At 54.6% G+C, this 20492-nt stretch overlaps 1 protein-coding gene across 3 annotated transcripts in view; it reads left to right on the top strand.

The window, feature by feature from the left end:
- The window catches only part of FGF18 (fibroblast growth factor 18), a 36970-nt gene that overhangs the window by 5108 nt on the left and 11370 nt on the right, over positions 1-20492 (top strand). Inside the window, exons 3-4 of one of the 3 annotated variants that reach the window (XM_037745426.1) lie at positions 8954-9070; positions 10187-10367. In XM_037745426.1, the coding sequence (XP_037601354.1) occupies positions 8954-9070; positions 10187-10367 (298 nt within the window). Of the gene's footprint in view, positions 1-8537; positions 9071-10186; positions 10368-20492 lie in introns of those variants that run through there. The other 2 variants (XM_017547683.2, XM_017547685.2) reach the window with 2 other exon arrangements.

Raw genomic sequence — 20492 nt, 5'->3', positions numbered from 1 at the left:
TAGAGGGGAGTACTTGGAAGGTGGGGGCCAGGGGATTCAGCGGTCCTCTTCCACCCTTTCCCCAGTGGAGGAGGAGGAGGAGGAGGGATCGGGGCTCCCCACCAGCATTCCTGAAGCCCGGGAGTGTCACCCGCTCTGAGATAAGGAGGTGGATTTTTAGAATTTCTTGTGGTTGGCAGGGCCAGTGTCAGCGGGCTTGGGGCAGCCCATCAGGGTCACAGATGCAGGCTCTACCATGCCCTGGGCAGCTCCAAGGGCACAGTGGACCCCCAAAGGGAGTCTAGACGGGTATTAGGAAGAGACTTCCATTTTCTGCAGGGCCTTTTGCTTCTGACCTAGTCCTCTAGCAGGAGAGTTGTGGGTGTGGAAAATCGGGGTGCAGGCATATCAAGCCTTCAAAAACAACAATATTCATAGTGGCCACCAGGTATAGTGTGCTTACTACTTTTCAAGTACTTTTTTTATTGTTGTTGAGATGGAGTCTCGCTCTGTCGCCCAGGCTGGAGTGCAGTGGTGTGATCTCAGCTCATTGCAACCTCCACCTGCCAGGTTCAAGAAATTCTCCTGCCTCAGCCTGCATGCCACCACACCCAGCTGATTTTTGTATTTTTAGTAGAGATGGGTTTTCACCATGTTGGTGAGGCTGGTCTCAAACTCCTGACCTTAGGTGATCCTCACACCTCAGCCTCCCGAAGTGCTGGGATTACAGGCGTGAGCCACCGCATCTGGCCGCCATGTGCTTTTGACATCCAGGTCAAGCCTCACAATCAGCCTGGAATTAGGGAATTCCACAGAGAAAGAAAAGTAGAGGCACTGGGGCAGAAATTAGCCTGCTTTTGGTCACATAGCAAGAGAGAGGCAGAGCCGGATTCAGCTCTGGGTCTGCCTGGTTCTCAGACTCAAGCTTACTTCGATGAGGGCTCTGGAGTGTGGCTCTGTCTTCCCTTTGCTGTGTGACCTTGGGCAAGTTACTTAACCTCCCTGGGTCTCAGCTTCTGCATGTGTACAATGGGAAAAAACAACCAAGGGCACCGTCCCTATTGCCTCAGGTGGTTGTGAAGGGACTGTGCGTGACCCAAACTCTTGTTTGCCGTCCAGACCCAGCTCCTATGCCTCTTACTTTAGGAGGGTCCCTTGCCCCCTGCCCGCCCCCTGTTAGGTATAGTGGGTCCTTCCTGGGGGCTGCTGCCCTGTGGTCACTTTGGGAGGGGAGGTGTTGATTGCTCCCTTCTGTGGGTGAAGGCTGCTCTGAGGAACCCCTGTATGCTCCTAGCTTTTGCTGTGCCAGCTCTTCCCTAACTCATCAGGACCTGTGGCCGTGCATGAAGGGGAGGGTTGGCCTTAGAAAGGGCTTGGGCCTGCTGTCAGCACTTTGGGCTGGAGCATGGGGATTTGTTCTGGAACCCTAGCAGGTCACTGAGTCCCTTGGACTTTGGTCCAGCTTGCTGGCTGTGTGTTTTCTTTGACATCTCAGTGGCAAAGGACCTCAGGCCGTTCAAAATGCTGTTGTGCCAAGGATGGGGCCAAAGATAAGCCTCCTGTGGGCCAACGAGCAGAATCCCTGAATCCCTGGGTTCCAATCCTGGCTCCGTCCCTGGTCATTGACCTCCCTCTGAGATTTGATTTACCTACCCGGGTATCAGTGAGGTGGGGTCAGTGGCTTCTGTGGTGCTTAATGCATAGGCTTTGGCATAGGTTGAATCCTGCTGTTCTTCTTGGCAGCTGCTTAGCAAATATTCCTTAACCTTCAATCTTCTGCACCTCAGTTTCCCCATCTGTAAAATGGGATCATGAGAAATAGCTACTTCTTAAGGGCTATTGTGAGAACTAAGTGGGATATAGCATGCAGAGTAGCTAGCACAACGGCAAAACACTCGATGAATAATGGAGTGATAGTAGTTGTTCAATCACTTATATTGTCTGTGTTAGGTACATAACATGCTGTGGGTGCTGGAGATAGCTAGAAGGGATGTGTTCCTTGGATCAGTGACATCAGGCCTCCTCCACTCTGAGTTGGGAACACAGGCTTCGGACTTAGGTCTGGATTTAATTGCCATTCTGTCACTCAAGACTGTGTGGCCTTGGGCAAGGCCCTTAACCTCTCTGAGTCTCCACTTCCTCATCATGCGAAAAATAAGAATAATAATTCCACTCCCCTGGCTTGTTGGTAAAAGTAATTGATGACCAGATATGCAGTAGGCACTTAAAGATAGTGTTGCTCCTTATCAACAATCCACAAACAATCCACAATCCACATCAACAATCCACAAACATTTCTGGGGCACTTGCTGCATACCTGGACTGGTTTTGAGGGAAATGAAGAAGGTGTCCAAGGCGTTCCCTTCCATGTGTTCTCCATGAAGAGGTGGCATGCACTTTGGACAGCTCTGCTTCCCCTGATACCCATCCCACCTTCTGCCTTGGAATCACATAGCACTTGGCCACTGCCTTTGATTCAGGGGACTCTCTGTGGGGCTCACAGGGATAGATGGGTTCTGGGCCCAGCACTGCTTCAGGTGGCTGTGTGATTGAGTGATTGACTGGCCTCTCTGTGGCTTATCATTCCTGTAGGCATCAGGACAGAAACCTCCCTCCTGGTGTTGCCGGAAGGGTGAGTTCCCCCTACCCGAGGGAAGCAATTGGCACAGCGCTTGGCTCATGATAAGTGTTAAGTAAATGTGAGCTGCGCTTCTGCATTCAACTCTGGAGTGCCTCAAGCCTGGCTTGTCCGCCAGCCCATGGGTTCTTGGAAGTCAAAGGGAGGTCTGACCCCTGCTGCGGGCACCATGGCACCTGGCACAGACCTGGCATGCTGGAGGAAATTTGGCTCAGTGAGTGGAGGCTTAGGGGAGAGGTTCTCCTGGGGGGCGGGACCCGGACTGAGTTCCCCCAACCACTCCTCTGTGCTAGGGGCTGGGACACAGCAAGGACCAGCACCTGCCCCAGCCCTTGGGGACTTGAGAGAAACTGGGGGTATGTGCAGAGGAGCAAGAACTCAAGGGTAGGTGGGTACTCTTGGCCTAGAACCAGACTCTGGGGCAAGAGGGTCTGGCCTAGGATGAGGGTCCATGTGGACCTTGAAATAAGAGCAATCCAGGTGAAGAGGACACTGTGAACCTCTGCGTGCGTGCATATGTGTATGCGCCTACGCGGAAAAGCCTTGTGGGCACACGGAATGGTGTTACCTGGAAGCAGGGATCAGCCTGGTGGACTCATGGAGCTCCAAGCCAACTGGGGTGGCTGGCGCATCCATTCCCAGGAATGGGGGTGATGGAAAAGGCTGTGGTGGGCTTTGAATGCTGGAATAAAGGGCTTGTTAGTTATCTCTTGGGCATGGATGGATACTCTCCCTACCCAGGGCCTTTAGGGAGCTAGAACTGAAGCAGGGATCGGCGGGAAGAGGAAAGGGAGCAGGAGAACAGGGCATGGGTCTTTACCGCTCCAGGGTTGGCTGCCTGCAGCAGTGGCGCCCGTATTGACGATCTGTACCACGAAGGCTGATGTATGGGGAGAGGGAGGCCGACCCTCGGGCCCAGCCCCCATCCTGCAGTGCCCCCCTTCCCTGCGGATGGCTCAACCCTGCCAATCAATACATTGATAGCCCTGGGAGCTTAATGGACAGGCTTGGGGGTGGGGAAGGGCCCTTTGCGGAGTCACTGTCTGTCCTGGCTGAGTTGGTGTGGGGAATGTGACAGGAAGGAGGACAGAAGCCCGGGGTTGAGGAGGCGGGGGCACCCATGGGAGCCACATTCAGATTCAGGGTGGGCCCAGCCTTCTTCCTACCCTTTCTGTCCATGGGAAACTCATGGGCTTCAGAGCCAGAGATGAGTTCAGATCACAACTCAGTCAGTTTCTGTTCAATTTGGGCCAGTCCCGTGACCTCTTTGCGTCTTCCTTTGTCACTTGGAACCCGGGCATAGTAATAGTTTCAGCTGCTCAGGCTGTGTGAGGAGTGGACATGGGGCCTGGCACAGGGGCAAGGGCCCAGCCAGTGGGAGCCAACGTAAGCTTCACTCTCTGTGACAATAATCCAGAGAGCGCCCCCAGGCCAGAGTCCAGGAAGTTAGCAGAGCTGCGTTTTCAGGTGGAGAGAGGGGCTGACTTTACCAGAACCCCGGCTGGAGAGGATGAAGGTCCTAGGGTTTAGTGATGCTCTGAAAACCTCGCTGGCCCGTTGCCGCTGCTGCAGGAGGAGGCAGTGGTGTGGAAGGTGGCCGGAAGTCTGGAGGCTGCCCCTCCTGGGACCAGGGAGCCCCTCCCTTTCTGGGCAAGTTTCCTGAAGACAGGGGCATGGGTTGCATGAAGCCTCAAGGATCAGAGAATGGGCACTGGGCGGGAAGGTCCATGGGACCCCATCCTTCTCTCTTGGGTGGAGGCAGAAAGCTCAAAGCCCCCAGCTCTTTTGTGGACAATATTCCAACCTCCTTACCCCCAAACGGTGGCCTGTGGCCTGAACCAGTTGTCGTCCTGGAAAAGTAGAATGGTGGGTGAGGAGCTGGAGGGAGAACAGTTGCAGGCGAGGGTGAAGCAGGAGAGAAACCGGGCTGGATTTGAATCTTGATTTCTTTCCAAATCTGTGTCATATAACAAATGATATAACTTCTGTGAGCCTCAGTTTCCCTCTCTGTAAAATGGGGATAATAATCATACCAACTCATAGGATTGTTCTCGTCATTAGGGAGGGAGACACCTCGAGATTCTTAGCACAGAGGAAGTGCTCAACACTTTACAAAAGTAAAGAAAAGCAAGTGGCTGGGCGCGGTGGCTCACGCCTGTAATCTCAGCACTTTGGGAGGCTGAGGTGGGTGGATCACGAGGTCACGAGGTCACCAGCCTGGCCAACATGGTGAAACCCCATCTTTACTAAAAATACAAAAAATTAGCTGGACGTGGTGGCATGCGTGTGTGATCCCAGCTACTCGGGAGGCTGAGGCAGGAGAATCACTTAAACCTGGGAGGTGGAGGTTGCAGTGAAACAAGACCACTCCACTGCACTCCAGCCTGGGTGACAGAGCAAGAGTTCATCTCAAAAAAAAAGAAAAAGGAAAATGAGTAATTATTGTTACTAATAGAATCTTTTTCTGAGATAAATATGATAAACTGTCCCCATTTTGCTGATGGGGAAACTGAGAGCTGAAGGAGTCAAGTAAGTTGGTTGACTGGAGCTGAAGCCAGGGGACAGCTAAGGTCAGTCAGTGCTGGTTACTGTGTTAATGTTGCATGTGTGGTGTGTGTACATAGGCGATGTGTGATGTCATGCACATTTGTGGGAGGTAGCAATGGGGCCCAGGAAGAAAGAGAAGGATCCCAAACATGCTTTTCAGCCATGAGTGGGCTGGAGAGGCCGAAATCTTCCGACCAGAGGGAGTGATGGAGGCCATCGCTATTGGATGCCCTCGTGTGTAGTGGTACCTTGGTTGATCTCCAGAAGCTGGCACTAGGCTGGAGGCTCACCTCAACCTCTTTTCTCCCTGTGGAAGGTTCTTACCAAGGTGCCTAAGAGAGGAGGCTTGGAAGGTAGATGGGGGGTTCGATTGTAAGCATGACACTTGGCTGTTGTCCTGGGTAATGGGGAGCCTGTGCAGGGCCATGGCATCACCTTGTGTGTGAAGAACTGTAGCGGGTGAGAATGGGACCGAAGGTAGGAGGTGGGTGGGCTCTGTGCCACTGAGCCCCGTGATTGTCCCCAGGGCCTGGGGACCTTGGCAGGCTTGGGGAGGGATTTGAGCCTCTTGGGGCCTCGTTGCCTCTGTGCAGCAAGTGCTGCATTGGAAGAGTGAACATTTCTACCAGAGCTGAAGCCCTCAAGGCAGGGGAAGCAGGGGCTGGGGAAAGTTGGGATCTTAGGCTGCAGGGGACTCTAGGCTACCATGCTATGAGAAAGGCTGCATCCACCCAAAAGATAATCCATGTGTATGGCGCGGTGGGCAAGGTGGAGTGACAAAGGCACCTTGCCTCTGTAGAAGACTTCCTTTCAAGAGTTGCAGCAGGCCGGACACGGTGGCTCATACGTGTAATTCCAGCATTTTGGGAGGCCAAGGCAGGTGGATCACCTGAGGTTAGGAGTTCAAGACCAGCCTGGCTAACATAGTAAAACCCTGTCTCTACTAAAAATACAAAAATTAGCTGGGCGTGGTGGCACGCCTGTAAATCCCAGTACTCAGGGAGGCTGAGGTAGGAGAATTGCTTGAACCCGGGAGGCGGAGGTTGCAGTGAGCCGAGATTGCACCACTGCACTCCAGCCTGGGTGACAGAATGAGACTCAGTCTCAAAAAAAAGTTGCAGCAATTTGATTTTTTTCACACCGCAGCTTTTCAACACCCCTGATCATTGTGTGCCTGGAGGGGTGTTAGCCAGGCAGACAGCAACACTGTTCTGGGAAGATCTTGAAGACAGGGCCGCCTTGAAGGGCACTCAGCCAAGTGACCTGCCACCCAGCTAGCAGGACAGAAGTGGACATGTCCAAGGCAGCCCCACTATGCATGTGCTCTAGCGGCAGACCTTGACATGGGCTTTAACTGGTGCTCACCTCCATGGGTCACTGAGGTGCTGTGTCTAAGGGTCGTCGTCGTCGTCTTCTTTTTAAAGTTCTTCTTGTTTGTTTGTTTATTTATTTATTTATTTTAAGACAGATTCTCACTCTGTCGTCCAGGCTAGAGTGCAGTGGTGCGATCTTGGCTCACAGCAACCTTTGCCTCCTGGGTTCAAGTGATTCTGTGGCCTCAGCCTCCTCAGTAGCTGGGATTAAAGGCGTGCACCACCAAGCCCCACTAATTTTTGTATTTTCAGTAGAGACAGGGTTTCACTATGTTGGCCAGGCTGGTCTTGAAATCCTGGCATCAAGAGATCCACTCACCTCAGCCTCCCAAAGTGCTGAGCCACTGTGCCTGGCCTACGGATCTTCTTAGCAGAGTGTCTGGAGCAGAGGAATGCTGTTGCTTTAACACATCCCTCTGTGGGGCACTCTGGGTGGTGAGTGGGAGGGCTGATGTTGACCTCCAGGTTTCCCTCGCTTTTGGCCACAGCCTTTTGGCGTGTGTTTGCTGGTTGCCTTCTGAGGGCAGAGCTGAGATTCAGGGATGAACCAGTCACACTGGACTTGGGACAATAAGCCATTGCCGTAGAGTGTTCAGGGGCTCTCACCCAGCCTGGGAGGTGGGGCTAGGAAAGGCTTCGGGTGGGGGTGTCACATCCTCCAGAGGTCTTGCCTGGGAAGCCCCGGGTGCTTCCAGCCTTTCCAGGAGAATGGACCCTGTTTCCGAGTCAGAGGCCACCCCCGCTACCTCCCTGGGGGTTGATCTGGCCACAGGGTGGGGCTTCAATGGTGGAAGCTGGGCAAGATGGATTGTTCCCTCCCGCATACTGGGGAAGTGCCACCCGATAGCCGCTGCTGACCCTGGGTCACCCACGCTGCCTCTGTCCAGTGGGCCAGGGAGAAAATCATTAATGGGAGGCCGGCTTCTGGGGCAGGGCAGCTCCCCTCGGGGACCCGGGGCAAGGAGATTGGTTTGACCTCTGGTCGATAAGGTCTCCTGTGAGCAGGAGGAGAGTTGGAAGACTGGGAGGGACGCCAGAGGCCTGCCCTTGGGGGAGGGGACAGGGCCAACCACCTTCGGAAGTCATTCCAGGAAGGTCAAAGGCCACGGGTGGGGGTTCTTCGGGACAAATGCCCATCAGGTGTGGACCTCAGGGGCGCTAAAGTTCCTCTGTGCCTGAGCAGCAGGATGTGGAAGGAGGCGGGCCCCAGGTATCAGATCCGGGCTGTGAGGAGTGGGGGAAGTGAAGAGGAGGCACACTTGGTGGGCCAACAGGCCAGGCCCTGCCTCAGCGGGCTGTGTGGTTTGGAGCAATGGACTTAACTTTTCTGGGCCTTAGTGCCTCCATCCGTTCAATGGGGGTGGTAAGTGTTCCCATGGCGCAGGTTGTCAGGACTATCAGAAGCAATAGCATCTCCCCAAATGTGAATCTGGTTTGTAGGGCTTCGCCTAGAGCCCCATAAAGGGTTCCCTTGTGTTCTATCACAAGTGACGCCTACTGAGCCAGGCACTGCTCTGAGCACTTAATATATTGCTGTATATGTTTAATCTTTACAGCCACTCATGAGGAGGGTGCTGTTATCATCATGTTATTTTATAGGTGAGGAAACAGGCACTAGAGTTTAATAACTTGCATATGGTCCCTTAGCTGGAGAGTGGCATAGCCTGGGTTTTGAACCTAGGGCCAGTTCCTGATGGCACTGGTGGGGCAGACAGGGCCCTACAAGGCAGTGGCCTGCAGGGGATGGGGCACAGGAAACATGGGCTTTGGGGTCAGAAGGCCTGGAATTAATTCTGCATTACTGCTCTGGGGCCTTGTCAGTGGAGCTGACAGTTTCCTCATCCACAGTGTGGGGTGATGCTATCACCCTGAGGACAATCACAAAGGTTCAACAGTGCTGTCCCGCAGACATACCTGTGGGCCCAGGCCAGGATCGAGGGATATGTGCAGGTCAGCGTGGGGACAGAGATCCTGGTGTAGCAAATGAAGGAAACACATCCCTGCCCTTGGGAGTTCACAGCTGAGAGGTGAAACAGATGTTCAGGCAGCCAGGGTCCCAAGAGCTTTACCATGGGCTGGGTGGGGCTGTGCCAGCCCGGGAATGGCGTCCCTTGTGACTAGCATTGTGATAGACTTTGTGGGCACACAGGAAACAAACCCAGAATGCTGTCTGGGCTTCAGGAATGGCTCAGCCTTATGGTTAACATGGGACAGGACATGCAAACAACCAGCAGGGTGTAGGGGACCCTACGCCAATGCTAAATGGCATGACAGCAGGCCTTTTCAATATTTGTTCATGCATCCATTCAAGAAGTGTTTGAGTTTCTACCGTGTTAGGTGCTGTGGAATAGTGGCAATGGGAGACACCGCTCCAGCTTTCTCTCTCTCTCTCTTTTTTTTTTCACGGTACTACCAGCCTACTGGGGCCAAAAGACAAAACCCAGATCAGTGCTGGAAAGAAGCACAAAGCATGGTGGAAGGAGGGAGAGTCACAGAACTTCAGAGAGGGGTCCAGGAAGGCCTGCATGAGGAGGTAACATTTGAGCAGAGACCTGAGTGAGCTCAAGGGCTTAGAATGTAAGGATCTGGGGAAGAGCATCAAAGCAGAAGGAAGAACAAGTGCAAAGGCCCTGGGGCAGGAGTGTGTTTTGATTTTGGAACACCCAGAGCCATGCCAAGGTGGCCAGTGGCTAGCATGGCTGGTAGGGGGTCGTGGTGGGGGAGGAAGGTGAAAAGCAGCCAGAGGCTTGCCTTGCAGGGCCCTGAGGCCTTGGAGGAGTCCTTCACCGAAGTGTGATGGGAAGTCCGGGAGAGTGTGGAGAAGGGATGAGGTTTGGTGGAAGAGAGACTACCAGCGGGCGAGAGTGGAGGCAGAAGGCCAGTGAGGAGGCAGATGCAAATTGTCCCAATGAGAGGGGAAGGAAGATGGGAGCAGTATGTGTTGATGTCACCAGAGAAGGCTTCCTGGAAGATGTGGACAGGCACAAGCTAAGCCTTGAGGGAGATAGAATTTTGGTGGCAGATGCAAAGCAAAGGCTTCTCCTAACTCAGTATGTGGGCAGATGTTTGGAGTGGGAGTGAGCATGAGGACCCTCGTGGGGTGAGGAGGAGACCCCCGCATCAGCTTCAGGGGGTAAAGTCACAGCGGACTCTGCCACGCTGGCTCCCTGGACGAGGCTCTCCAGGCCTCCCTCCTTCCCCATGGACCCAGTGCTCCATCCCCTCTCATTCCTCACCCATGTCCATATGGATTTAGTACTTTTCTTCCCGTTTACTCACGTAGGCTCGCAGCCACCCCGGGATGGAATCAGGGTGGGGACTCTGCCCCTCCATTTTACTGAGAATCATTCTTGCTTTACTGTGTGGCTGCGGTGGAAAGAGAAGCTTTGTTGTCACATCGACCTAGGCCTGATTCTTAGCTTTGCCACTTTCTGGCTGGGCCACCGTGGGCAGCTTGCCTCACCTCTCAGAGCCCCGGTGCCTCATTTTTGAATGGGAGTAGTGATGGGCTGGTTATCAGTGTGTGCCAAGGCCTGGCTCAGAGCCAGTGTAGAGAAGCCCTTGGTCTTTGTGGTGGCCATGGCTGGCTCCTGCATGCAGCGGGCCCGGGACATCCAGGGTGACTCACTGTGTCCTTTTCCCTGCCCAGGTGCTGGTTGCTGAGGACAACGTGGACTTCCGCATCCACGTGGAGAACCAGACGCGGGCTCGGGACGATGTGAGCCGTAAGCAGCTTCGGCTGTACCAGCTCTACAGCCGGACCAGTGGGAAACACATCCAGGTCCTGGGCCGCAGGATCAGTGCCCGTGGCGAGGATGGGGACAAGTATGGTATGTGCCAATCCTCTCCTCCTACCCTGTGTACATACTCTTCCCGGCCTCAGAGACCTCAAGTTCAAATGCCGCTCTGCTGGTCCTGGCTGATCTTGGACCTGACACTGATTCCTTCTGGGTCTCAGTTTCCTGATCTGTAAAATGGGGATGTAATGGTGAATCCTTGAGAGCACTGTTGGGAGTACTAACTGAAGATGTGAATGAAAAGTTCTTTGGCTGGTAAATGCCCCATAAGTGGCATCTGCTGTGGTATTGGTGACTTGCCTGGGATGGCCTAAAGCAGGTGGCTGTTCCCATAGGAACAGCCCTAGGTTCAGCCACTTCAAGGGGCAGGAGCCTCTGGGTGATGCTTTCTGGAAGCCGGTGGTGGTGGAAATCGGCCTAGTGCGTGTATTATGTGTGTGTGTGCATATGGGCTCTTTGAGCTTCAGCCTGTGCGCTTGTGATATGTGGCACTCATAACACCTTGGGCCCTGATCCTGTTGACCTGCCCTTGACCCTGGAACTGCCCATCCCTCCTGGAGTACTTGGGAACTCTCCCCACTTTCCTGCCTATGCTGCCTCTGCAATGGCTGGTAGGAGTGAGACATCCCAAGCCCCTGGCCCACAAAGGTGCTCAGCAGTGAGAGAAACAGGCAGCACTCCACCTTCCCAGGGCTTGGAGGGCATCTGGCCTAGACAGACGCTGAGCAAATACCACGTAGATTATTTATTTAAAATTGCCAGGCAGGAAAAGCGGAGACTGCTTCGAGGCCTCCTGGTCCTTGCTCCTCACCGGGAAAGCATCTGCCCCCCCCCGCCCGTTCCTGCCTTCTCAGGCCCAGATTCTGGGAGGTGGTCCAGGCCCCAGCCTTGAGCCTGGGGAGCTGGGGCCGTGGTCCTCTGTGTGGGGCCAAACCTGCCAGCCTGGGCGTTTCTGGGACGATGCCCCGCCAGCCCTGCCCGTTGCAGTCAGGACGTGACAACAAGACAAATAATTTCTTGGACCTTTTATCTTGGACACCATTTATTTTCCCTCAGCCCCGGGGCAGGACTGACCTCATGGTAGGGCCCAAGAGTGGCAGCTGCACCGTCACTGGGGGCTGGGCCGGCCCGGCCAGGCCGGGCAGGGCTGGGCCACGCTGCGCTTGTGCACCTCCGGGCCAGCTGCCTCCCTCCTTCATCCTGCCATCACTCTTTACCGCCTCTGCTCCCCTCCCGCTCTCTTTCCCCTTCTTCCTTTCCCGGCTCTTCCCCCTTCCCGTCTTGTTTCTGTCCACCCCCCGGGCCCCTCCCCACCAGCTCTGTCTCCGTCCTTCGGACCATAGCTTCCCTCCTCCCCACCTCTCCCAGGCCCTCTGCTGGCCGCCTCTTTGGGACCTCCCATCCCTCGTGCCCCCTTCCACAGGCGCCTGGCTGTGCTGGGCAGACCCAGGTGGTGGTTTTCCCTGGGATCTGCTGTCCAGTTGCTGCCAGAAGGGGCAGCTGGCTGGCCGGGGCGGGAGGAGGTGCCCTTCTGGGGAGTCCCCGGAGTTCTCATTGGCCCCTCCAGGCTGTGAGAGTACAGGGGGGTCAGACTCTGGTCTGAACCATCTGTCCACGCCCTGAGACCTGAGGCGGGAGCTCCAGAGGGAGGGGAGCCCGGAAATGGCCGGCCCCTCACCCCAGAAGTCACTTGCCCTCGAATTCCCTCTGCCTGAACTGGGAACTCAGGGAATCTTTCCTGCTGTGTGACCTCAGACAAGCCTTTTGCCTTCTCTGGGCCTTGGTTGCTCCTCTGCACAACACAATGGTTGGGCTAAAGCAGTGCTTTTTTTCTTTTTGAGACAGAGTCTTACTCTGTCACCCAGGCTGGAGTGCAGTGGTGTGATTTCAGCTCACTGCAACTTCCGCCTCCCAGGTTCAAGTGATTCTCCTGCCTCAGCCTCTGGAGAAGCTGGGACTATACCTACCACCATGCCCCGCTAATTTTTTATTTTTAGTAGAGACGACGGGGTTTTGCCATGTTGGTCAGGCTGGTCTCGAATTCTTGATCTCAGGTGATCCACCCGCCTCTGCCTCCCTAAGTGCTGGTATTACAGGTGTGAGCCATCATGTCCGGCCATGCTTCTTAAGTGTAATGTGTATGTGACCATGGAAGGATCCTGTCCAAATGCCCATGTTGGTTCAGTGGGTCTTGGGGGCGGGGCCTGATCTGTTGCATGTCTGACGAGTGCCTGGGCGGGGCCAGTGGACAGCGCTTTGAGTACCCAGGGACTAGGTCTTCCTGGCTTCTCTGCCAGCGACACACTCTCTAAGATTTTATGGTCCTCTCTCAAGGAATATGTTTCTATACTCCTCCGACCCACGACACCCAGGGCAGGGCAGGGCTTTGCTGGCTGCTGCTGCTCCATTTAAATGCCACATTAGAAACGCAGATGAGGCCAAGGGACCCCATCTGTGAGCCCGGGGAGAGGAAGTGAGACAATGGAGCCAATTGAGGCTTCCAATCTAGATAATCAATACAAATATTATTGGGAGGGTGATTTATGTGGCCAGGCCAGGGCAGGAGGGTGGGGCTGCTCTGCCGATCTGCATTAGGGGCCTGCCTTGTCTCGTGGGGAGGGGCGGACAGGCGGCCCAGGACAGTTCAGGAACCTGCTCCCTGCTGAGAATGATGCAGTCTGAGATGTACTACACGCTTTGTCAGAATCATATAATTTTATAACATGCAGTCTCAGAGTCTCAGCAGACACCACAGATATATCCCTGTAAACACCTGGAATCTGGAATCCCTGTGGACACTGAGAACCTCAGATTTGCCTCTGTAAAGGCCAGAATCCTGAGATGCTGGCTCTGTGGGTGGGTCTGAGGGTCTGGGTGCCCTGCCCAGGGGCTCTGGCCTGCTCCACAGTAGTGGGTGGTCCTTTGGTGAAATCTGCTTAGATGCCAGTGGGGCTTCCAGACCTTGGTCTTCTGCAAGAGGGTCTCCCTCTGGTCCCCTAAAGCTTTTCGGTACTGGGAAAGCCTTAGGGGCTTTAAGAGCAGGCTGCTCCAGGAATAAGGGATTTTCTTTGCCTTGCCTTGGGTTCTGGAGGGAGAGCACAGCTAGCCAGATGGCTGGAGGCTTAGGTAGTTGGATACCTGGCAGGTGGGAGGCTGTGTGGGAGGGGCACCCTGCCTACCTGGGGTAATATCAGCTTCCCCTCTACTTGCCCTTGCTGCTGGTCACTTCTGTCCTGCAGGCAGTTGCCATGTCACAGAACAGGAAGCAGGACACTGAGTCCCAGTTGCAGCTCTGCCCCTGAGCATCCTGCAGAGCTGGGGAACAACCTCCCTGCCTGGGCTTAGTTTCTTTATCTGCCAAGTGGGGAGGAGAAGGCCCCCGTCCACCTGCCCTTGAGGTGGATGTCCCTAAGCCTGGGATGGGAAGAGAGGGGAGACACCAACTCCTCAGAAGGAGAGCCTGGCTGAGCCCACATGCAGGGAGTTGTAGAGACTCCAGCATGGGGGGTTTCCAAAGCAACTCTGCTTTTAAAGTTTGTGAAACCTTATGATTGGATATTCCTGCCTGATTTTATTTGAAAAAAGATTTCTTTGTTTGAAGAAAAAAATGATTAAAAAAAAAAAAACATTTTGCAGTAGACCAGCCTCCAGGACTGGCAGTGCCCAGAATAACCCAGGGTAGGCCAGCAGAGGGGCCGTGCCAGCCGGGGAGATGGTATTTGGAGGATTGAGCACATCAGCGCAGGAATCCTGTGGGATTTGAGTCTTGGCTCCACCACTTTCGAGTGGGAGACCGCAGATCTGAGTTAGCCTTTCTGATCCTGTTTCCCCTTCTACAAACAGGGTAATTGAAATGAGAGAGTCTTATGCCTAAAGATTATATGATCATTAAACAAGTATTAATGATCACCACCTGATCTCCTTACTATGGGAGGAGTGTGGGAGGGTGCCGTCATGGGCTCAGGTGAGGAACTGGCTCCAGAGGCTTCCAAAGAGGACCTGGGGGAAGCAGTGGTGCTCCTGTCTGCCATCAGTGGGACCCAGGCAGGTCAGATGCAGGGAGAAGAGGCATCCTCCTGTGATTCCCAGTAGCAAGGCCTCTGCCGTCTCTGCCCTGATGAGGGAGGAGGGCTTTGGCTCCCATGATTGGGTGTGATCTCCCCTCCGTCCCTCACTCATTCAGCAGAAATTACCAAGCACAAGCAGCAGGGGAGGGGGCTGCCGTGGCCAGTGACATGCCTCGTCCCCGCCATCAAGGAGCCTTCAGTCTAGGGCCCCCTATTCCCTCTTCCTTAATAGAGGCTGACTTTGAGTAGGAAGAGCCTAGGCTGTGAACTTTCGACGTGACCCTGAGCCCGCCCGTTCTCTCCCTGGGCCTCGGTTTCCCCACCTGTAACATGGGTCGGGGAAAGGGTGTGAAGCTGGTACTCTGCAGCTTCCTCCAGCTCAGGCATGGGGTGAGTCAGCGTGCCCCAGTGCAGATACTTCCCTGAGCCCCCCAGGCTGGGTGCAGAGCCCCTGAGCCCCTGTGTTCGCCTTTGTCCCAACAAGGGTCCTGCTGCAGTGGAACCATCTGTTGATGTGGCTGGTGCCCCTGTGGAGCCTGAGCTCCTTGGAGGCAGTGACCTTGCTCTGTGCTATGTCTCCATGTCCAGCGCAAGACTTGGCAGAGAGCAGGGCCCCTTTCGAGATGGCCAGAAGGATGCATAAAATATGTATGGGGCAACTCAAAGCGTAACCAGGGGCTGCTCTCAGTGGCTCACACAGGCAGGAAGGTAGGGGCTTCAGGGCTTTTGCTGATTTGGTGATGGAGCTGGGAAGGGGTCCTCTCCTTTCCATTCCCTCATTCTGGTAGTTGCCAGAATGAGGTAGCAGAGTGGCCAGCAGCTCTGTCAGCACTGGGATCTTTGTGGCTGGCCAGCTACTGTCCACCCCTCGCAGGGCCCAAGGTCCTTTGGGCTGGTTGGGTGGCCAATGTAGCAGGGACGCCTAGTGTCAGAGTTGAGCCCCCATGGTCCATTTTCCACACACATCCCAAAATGTGAGCGTGTTCTTCCACAGCTCAGAGGTGCTCGTCTCACTTAGAGTAACACTCATGTCCTTGAATCAGCCTGCAGGCCTGGTATGCCCAGCTCCTGATCCTGCTGCAGCCTCAGGCTCTGCCTCTGCTGCTTGCTCACGTGGCCACAGCCACAGTGGCCTTCCGGGCGTCCCTTGAACATCCAAGCACTGTCTGTCTGAGGGCCTTTGCATTTGCTGTCCTGAGAATGCTCTTCTCCCAGATACCCTCATGGCCTGCTCCCTCACCCACTCAGGCTTCTGTACGATTGTCCCCTTATCAGAGAGTCCCCAGCTCTGTCCTCCCTTCCTAGCACTTGTCACTATCCGACCTTCCGTTATGTTTTTAGGTACCCACTATCTGTCTCCTGTGTTAGAGTGCAAACTCCCGGAGGGTGGAGGTTTTATCTGCTTGGTTCACTGCTGCAGCCCCAGCACACGGGGCCAACCACGAAGAGGCTCTCAGTATATGCTTGAGCGAGTGAACGTATGGGTGATGCCCTGTGTGTGTTGGGGTGTGTGGCAGGGGTCATTTCCCCTTGGGCACTGGGGCAAAGAGGTTTCTTTCTGTTTGGCACAGATCTCAGTGCACAGTAGATTCTCAGCAAATCAGCACCCCCTCCCTCCTTTCCTACCACCCTTCCTTTCCATCCAGCCAGCCTTGCACCATGCAGCGAGGATAGGGTGGTCATCAGACCCAGCTTCCCCCAGGAGCTCTCCCAGCAGGGAAGGGACCTTCCTCTCTCCACCTAAACCCCTGCCCCTCTGAGCTCGTGTCCCACAACTTCTGACCTTGGGGGGAGTGGCCACCCACACCTCACCAACCCCTTGATTGACATGGCTACGCAAGAGCTGCAGCTAGGGTGAAATAGAGCTCCTGATGAGCCCTACTGATGCTTTTCCCCCTGACTTTCTGGTGTGTCCGTACGGAGAAGCGGAACTGCAGGCACCTTTGATAAAAGACCATATACAGCAGAGGGTGTGTATGCATGGGCGTGTGTGTTACAGTGACGGGGAAGCGTCTCCGGAAAGGATACCTTCTCCTCCATCCCCGCCTCTCTCCCCCTCTCCGGAGACCTGGTCTGCCTTCAGTGGGGAAGGAGGGAGGGCTGACTCGGTGTGACCTCTCAGGGCCGTCTGTAGTGAGGATGGTTCTTCACTGGGGGAAGATGCCTGGAAAGCGGCCAGCAGCTCTGTCAGCACTGGGATCTTTGCAGCTGGCCAGCTACTGTCCACCCCTCTCAGGGCCCCAGGCCGGGGGCCTGTCCCTCACTGGCTCCCAGCTCCCCTGCTGCTCTTGCGGGTGTTGGGGACTTTACCCCAGGCTTGGGGAAAACAATCCACCCTCCCGCTTTGTTCTCTCCAGTTCCACTTTTTTGGATCTTGTCCCCTGTGTCTGTGGGATTCAACTCTGTCTCTGGGCTGTGTCTCTCTCCACGCCTCTGGCTGCCTCTCTTTCTTTCCCTGCTGTTTCCCACCCTTCAAAACCAAAGTCTTCACAGCAAGGCTCTGATCACCCTCTGGGAAACCCTGCTGGGGAAGCACACTGGGATTAGCCAACCAACCAACCAACCAATCAGTCAATCAGTCAATCAGTCAATGCTGCTTCTCTTTTCTGTCATCACCAGCCTGTGAAATGTCTGCTGTCTGAGTCTCCGTCTGTCCCAGACTGGCTCTGGCCTTGCTCTGCCTGGGTTCAAATCCTGCTTCTACTGTAAGACCCTGGGCAAGCAATTTAACTGCTCCATGAACTTTTCTGCATAACTGACTTAGTTTCTTCCTCTGTAAAATGGCATCATAGTTCCTATCTCATAGGGCTGTTGTGACAATCAAATTAGATATTCCACATTCACATTTTTTTTTTAATGGAGTTTCTCTCTGTCGCCCAGGCTGGAGTGCAGTGGTATAATCTCAGCTCACTGCAACCCCCAACTCCCAGGTTCAAGTGATTCTCCTGCCTTAGTCTCCCGAGTAGCTGGGATTACAGGCACGTGCCACCACACCCAGCTAATTTTTGTATTTTTAGTAGAGATAGGGTTTCACCACGTTGGTCAGGCTGGTCTTGAACTCCTGATCTCAGGTGATCTGCCCACCTTGGCCTCCCAAAGTGCTGGGAATATAGAAATGAGCCACCGCGCCCGGCCCCACATTCACACTCTTAACTGCCGGACACGTGGTAGATGCTTAGATAAGTGTTTGCTGTTATAGTTATTCTTTAGTCATTTTTGCTGCAGGCATTAAAGTGGGGAGAGACAACACGAGTTTTTGCAGAAAGAGTTTTCTTTCCAGCTCCTTTCCTGCACTCTTTCTCCGTTTGCTGCTTTCCTCTCTGGATAAGGGAGCAGATCATTTGAGCCCTTTTTCTTTCTGCCACTCTTCTTGCCCCCAGCCCTGGGTGGCCTCTGGGCTCCTGCTCTATGTGGGGCTTTGGGGAGACAGGCTCTGTGGCCCCTCCTTCCGGGGGAGCTGTGGCGTGGGGCTTCCCATCTTGTCCTCCTCCTCTGGTCTCATGCAGCCTTTTCTCTTCCTGATCAGGTCTCAAACCTTCCTTGCCTTTCTGGCTATGGTCACACCCTAGCCCTGGGTGGTCTTGAGGGCTTCCCCATCTCCCATGTCAAAGGTATCTTCCTCAGGGTGACCCTAGGGACTCCCTCCTCCCTCAAAGTCATTTGGAAGCAGAGCTGGGGGAAGATGAGCATTCCTGCCCATTAACTTCTGCCCAAAGAAAGTGGGCCAAAGAAAAGACCTCCCCTGCTTCCTTCACTGTTCACTCACTCCCCAGGAAAGGGACTGGGGCCACTGAGAAGTGAGGGGTGGGGTAGACAGGCGAAGCCCAAGACTTCTGGGTCAAACTGCCCGGGCTTGGATCTCAGCTCCATCACTGTGTGGCTGTGGGGCTTTTTCTCACTGCAAATTGGGGATGATAACAATATTTCTAACCTCCTGGGATGGTGGTAAGAATTAAATGAGATAATGCATGTAAGGTAGTCAGGACAGTGTCCAGCACATCATCCGCTCTGAAGAAATGTCACTTACTGATACTTCCCAGAGGTGCAGAACTGAAAGGGGCCTCAGAGGTTACCTAGATCTGGCCCAGAGAAGGAAGAGATTTTTCGCATTGTCACTGAGGCTGGGGATGGCTGGGTGGGAACCCAGGGTTCTCGCAAGTGGTACCCAGAGTCACAGCAGGAAGGAGCACAGTGGTGAAGGGCACTGACCGTGGAATCAGACACTGGGTTCAGACCTTGTCCTGCCCTTCCCAGCCATGTGCCTCAGGCAAGCCACTTCACCTCCCTGAATTTCATTTTCATTAGCCAGTGAGTGCTGTCGGTCATCCACACGTCACAAGGCTGTCAGTGAGCTTATTAAAACTGGCTTACTGATCACTCACTCTGAGCCAGGCATGGGCTAGGCGCTGGAAGTCAGAGTGGTGTAAAGACAGATAGGTCCTTGTCCTTGTGGAGCTTAGTTTCTGCTGGGTAGAGGCCGACAATAGAAAGAGTTTCAAAGAGCTCTCAGGAAAATGGAGCAGGGGAATGGGGTAGGGCTGGACTGGGGAGGGCGGTGCCGGCATTAGGCATCGTGGTCTGGGAAAGCCTGTCTGAGGGGCAATATTTGCACCACAACCCAGGAGATGAGGAGCCACTCTGGAAGCTCTGGGCAAAGCAGCCTCCAGGAAGAGGAACAGCAGGTGCAAAGGCCCTGTGGCAGGAGCGTGCTTGGTGTGCTAGAGGGGAGGGGCAAGGAAGGGAGGTGGGGTTGGTCCACAGGGGCCAGGCTGTGTGCCTCCTTCGGGTCCCAGTGAAGAGTTTACATGTTCTTCTATGTGGGTTGGGGATCCCTAGGAGGTTTTTAGCAGGGAAGGGACACAATTAATTTATATAATCTTTCTTTTTTTTTTTTTTTTTTTTTTTTTTTTGAGACGGAGTCTCTCTCTGTCTCCCAGGCTGGAGTGCAGTGGCATGATCTCTGCTCACTGCAACCTCTGTCTCCTGGGTTCAAGTGATTCTCCTGTCTCAGCCTCCCAAGTAAGTGGGACTACAAGCATGTGCCACCATGCCCAGCTAATTTTTGTATTTTTTAGTAGAGACAGGGTGTCAGTGTGTTAGCTAGGCTGGTCTCAAACTCCTGACCTCAGGTGATCCACCTGCCTCGGCCTTCCTAAGTGGTAGGATTGCAGACATGAGCCACAGTGCTTGGCAAATTCATATTTTTAAAGGATTCCTTTGGCTGTGGTGTGGAGGAGAGGTGGGTGGGGAGAACGTGGCAAAGGGAGGGGGCTGTTGAGTTGTGCAGGCTGGAGGGGACAGTGGCCCAGCGGGGCGGTGAGGAAGTCCGATGAGCAGGGTGAGATAATGTCATCAACTCCTCCACCTGGTCTGGTGCAGGCCCCACAAATGGAGCTGTGCTTGAGCCCGGATGAAGTTTCTAGCTCTTGAGAGCAGCATCCTGGGCGCTTGGGTCATGGGCATGGGTGTGTGCTGCAGAGGACCTGGCCTGGGTGGTGTGTCTCTCTTCTCCTTCTCCTGTCTCTCTCTCTCTGTCTCATTTTCTCTCTCCCCAACCCCCCCTCTCTCTGAGAACTGCTGCTGCTATTACTCCCAAAAGACTTTACGTAATTCTGGCCCAGCTCCCTCCTCATGATGTCATGTGCTGAGTGGAGTCTAGGTCACTCCATCGCATGCTACGGTCGCGGAGAAAACAGACTCTGGCTCCCCTGGCGTGACGGCCAGGCATAGACCCTCCCCATGCTGGGGTGGGGGTGGCTAGGCTTCTGGTGTGTGGAGGTGCAACCCCTGCCCAGGGCCTTTGGACAGCTCAGGTAAAGTCCTGGGCTTCCTACAGTGGCCCTGGCTGGTGAGGGGTGGGGGTTGTGCTGGGAGGCCTGTCCCTCCGGAGCTGGGGGCCTCTCCCCTGGAGCCCAGACCCCAGCAGAAAGAGGCAGGCAGTCCTGAGGTCAGCCCCTGTTACTGCATTGCTGCTCCGAACCTGTTACCTACACTGTAAAATGGGGACAAAGACACCCAATCCTGATGGGTGGCTTCAGTGGGCTCTAAGGGGAGCATAGCAGGAGCGGTTCTGAGGACAGAGGTCCAGGCA

The sequence above is a fragment of the Cebus imitator genome, unplaced genomic scaffold (genome assembly GCF_001604975.1).
Source record: "Cebus imitator isolate Cc_AM_T3 unplaced genomic scaffold, Cebus_imitator-1.0 Scaffold200, whole genome shotgun sequence".
NCBI lineage: Eukaryota > Metazoa > Chordata > Mammalia > Primates > Cebidae > Cebus > Cebus imitator.
This window is presented reverse-complemented; position numbering and strand designations above follow the sequence as displayed.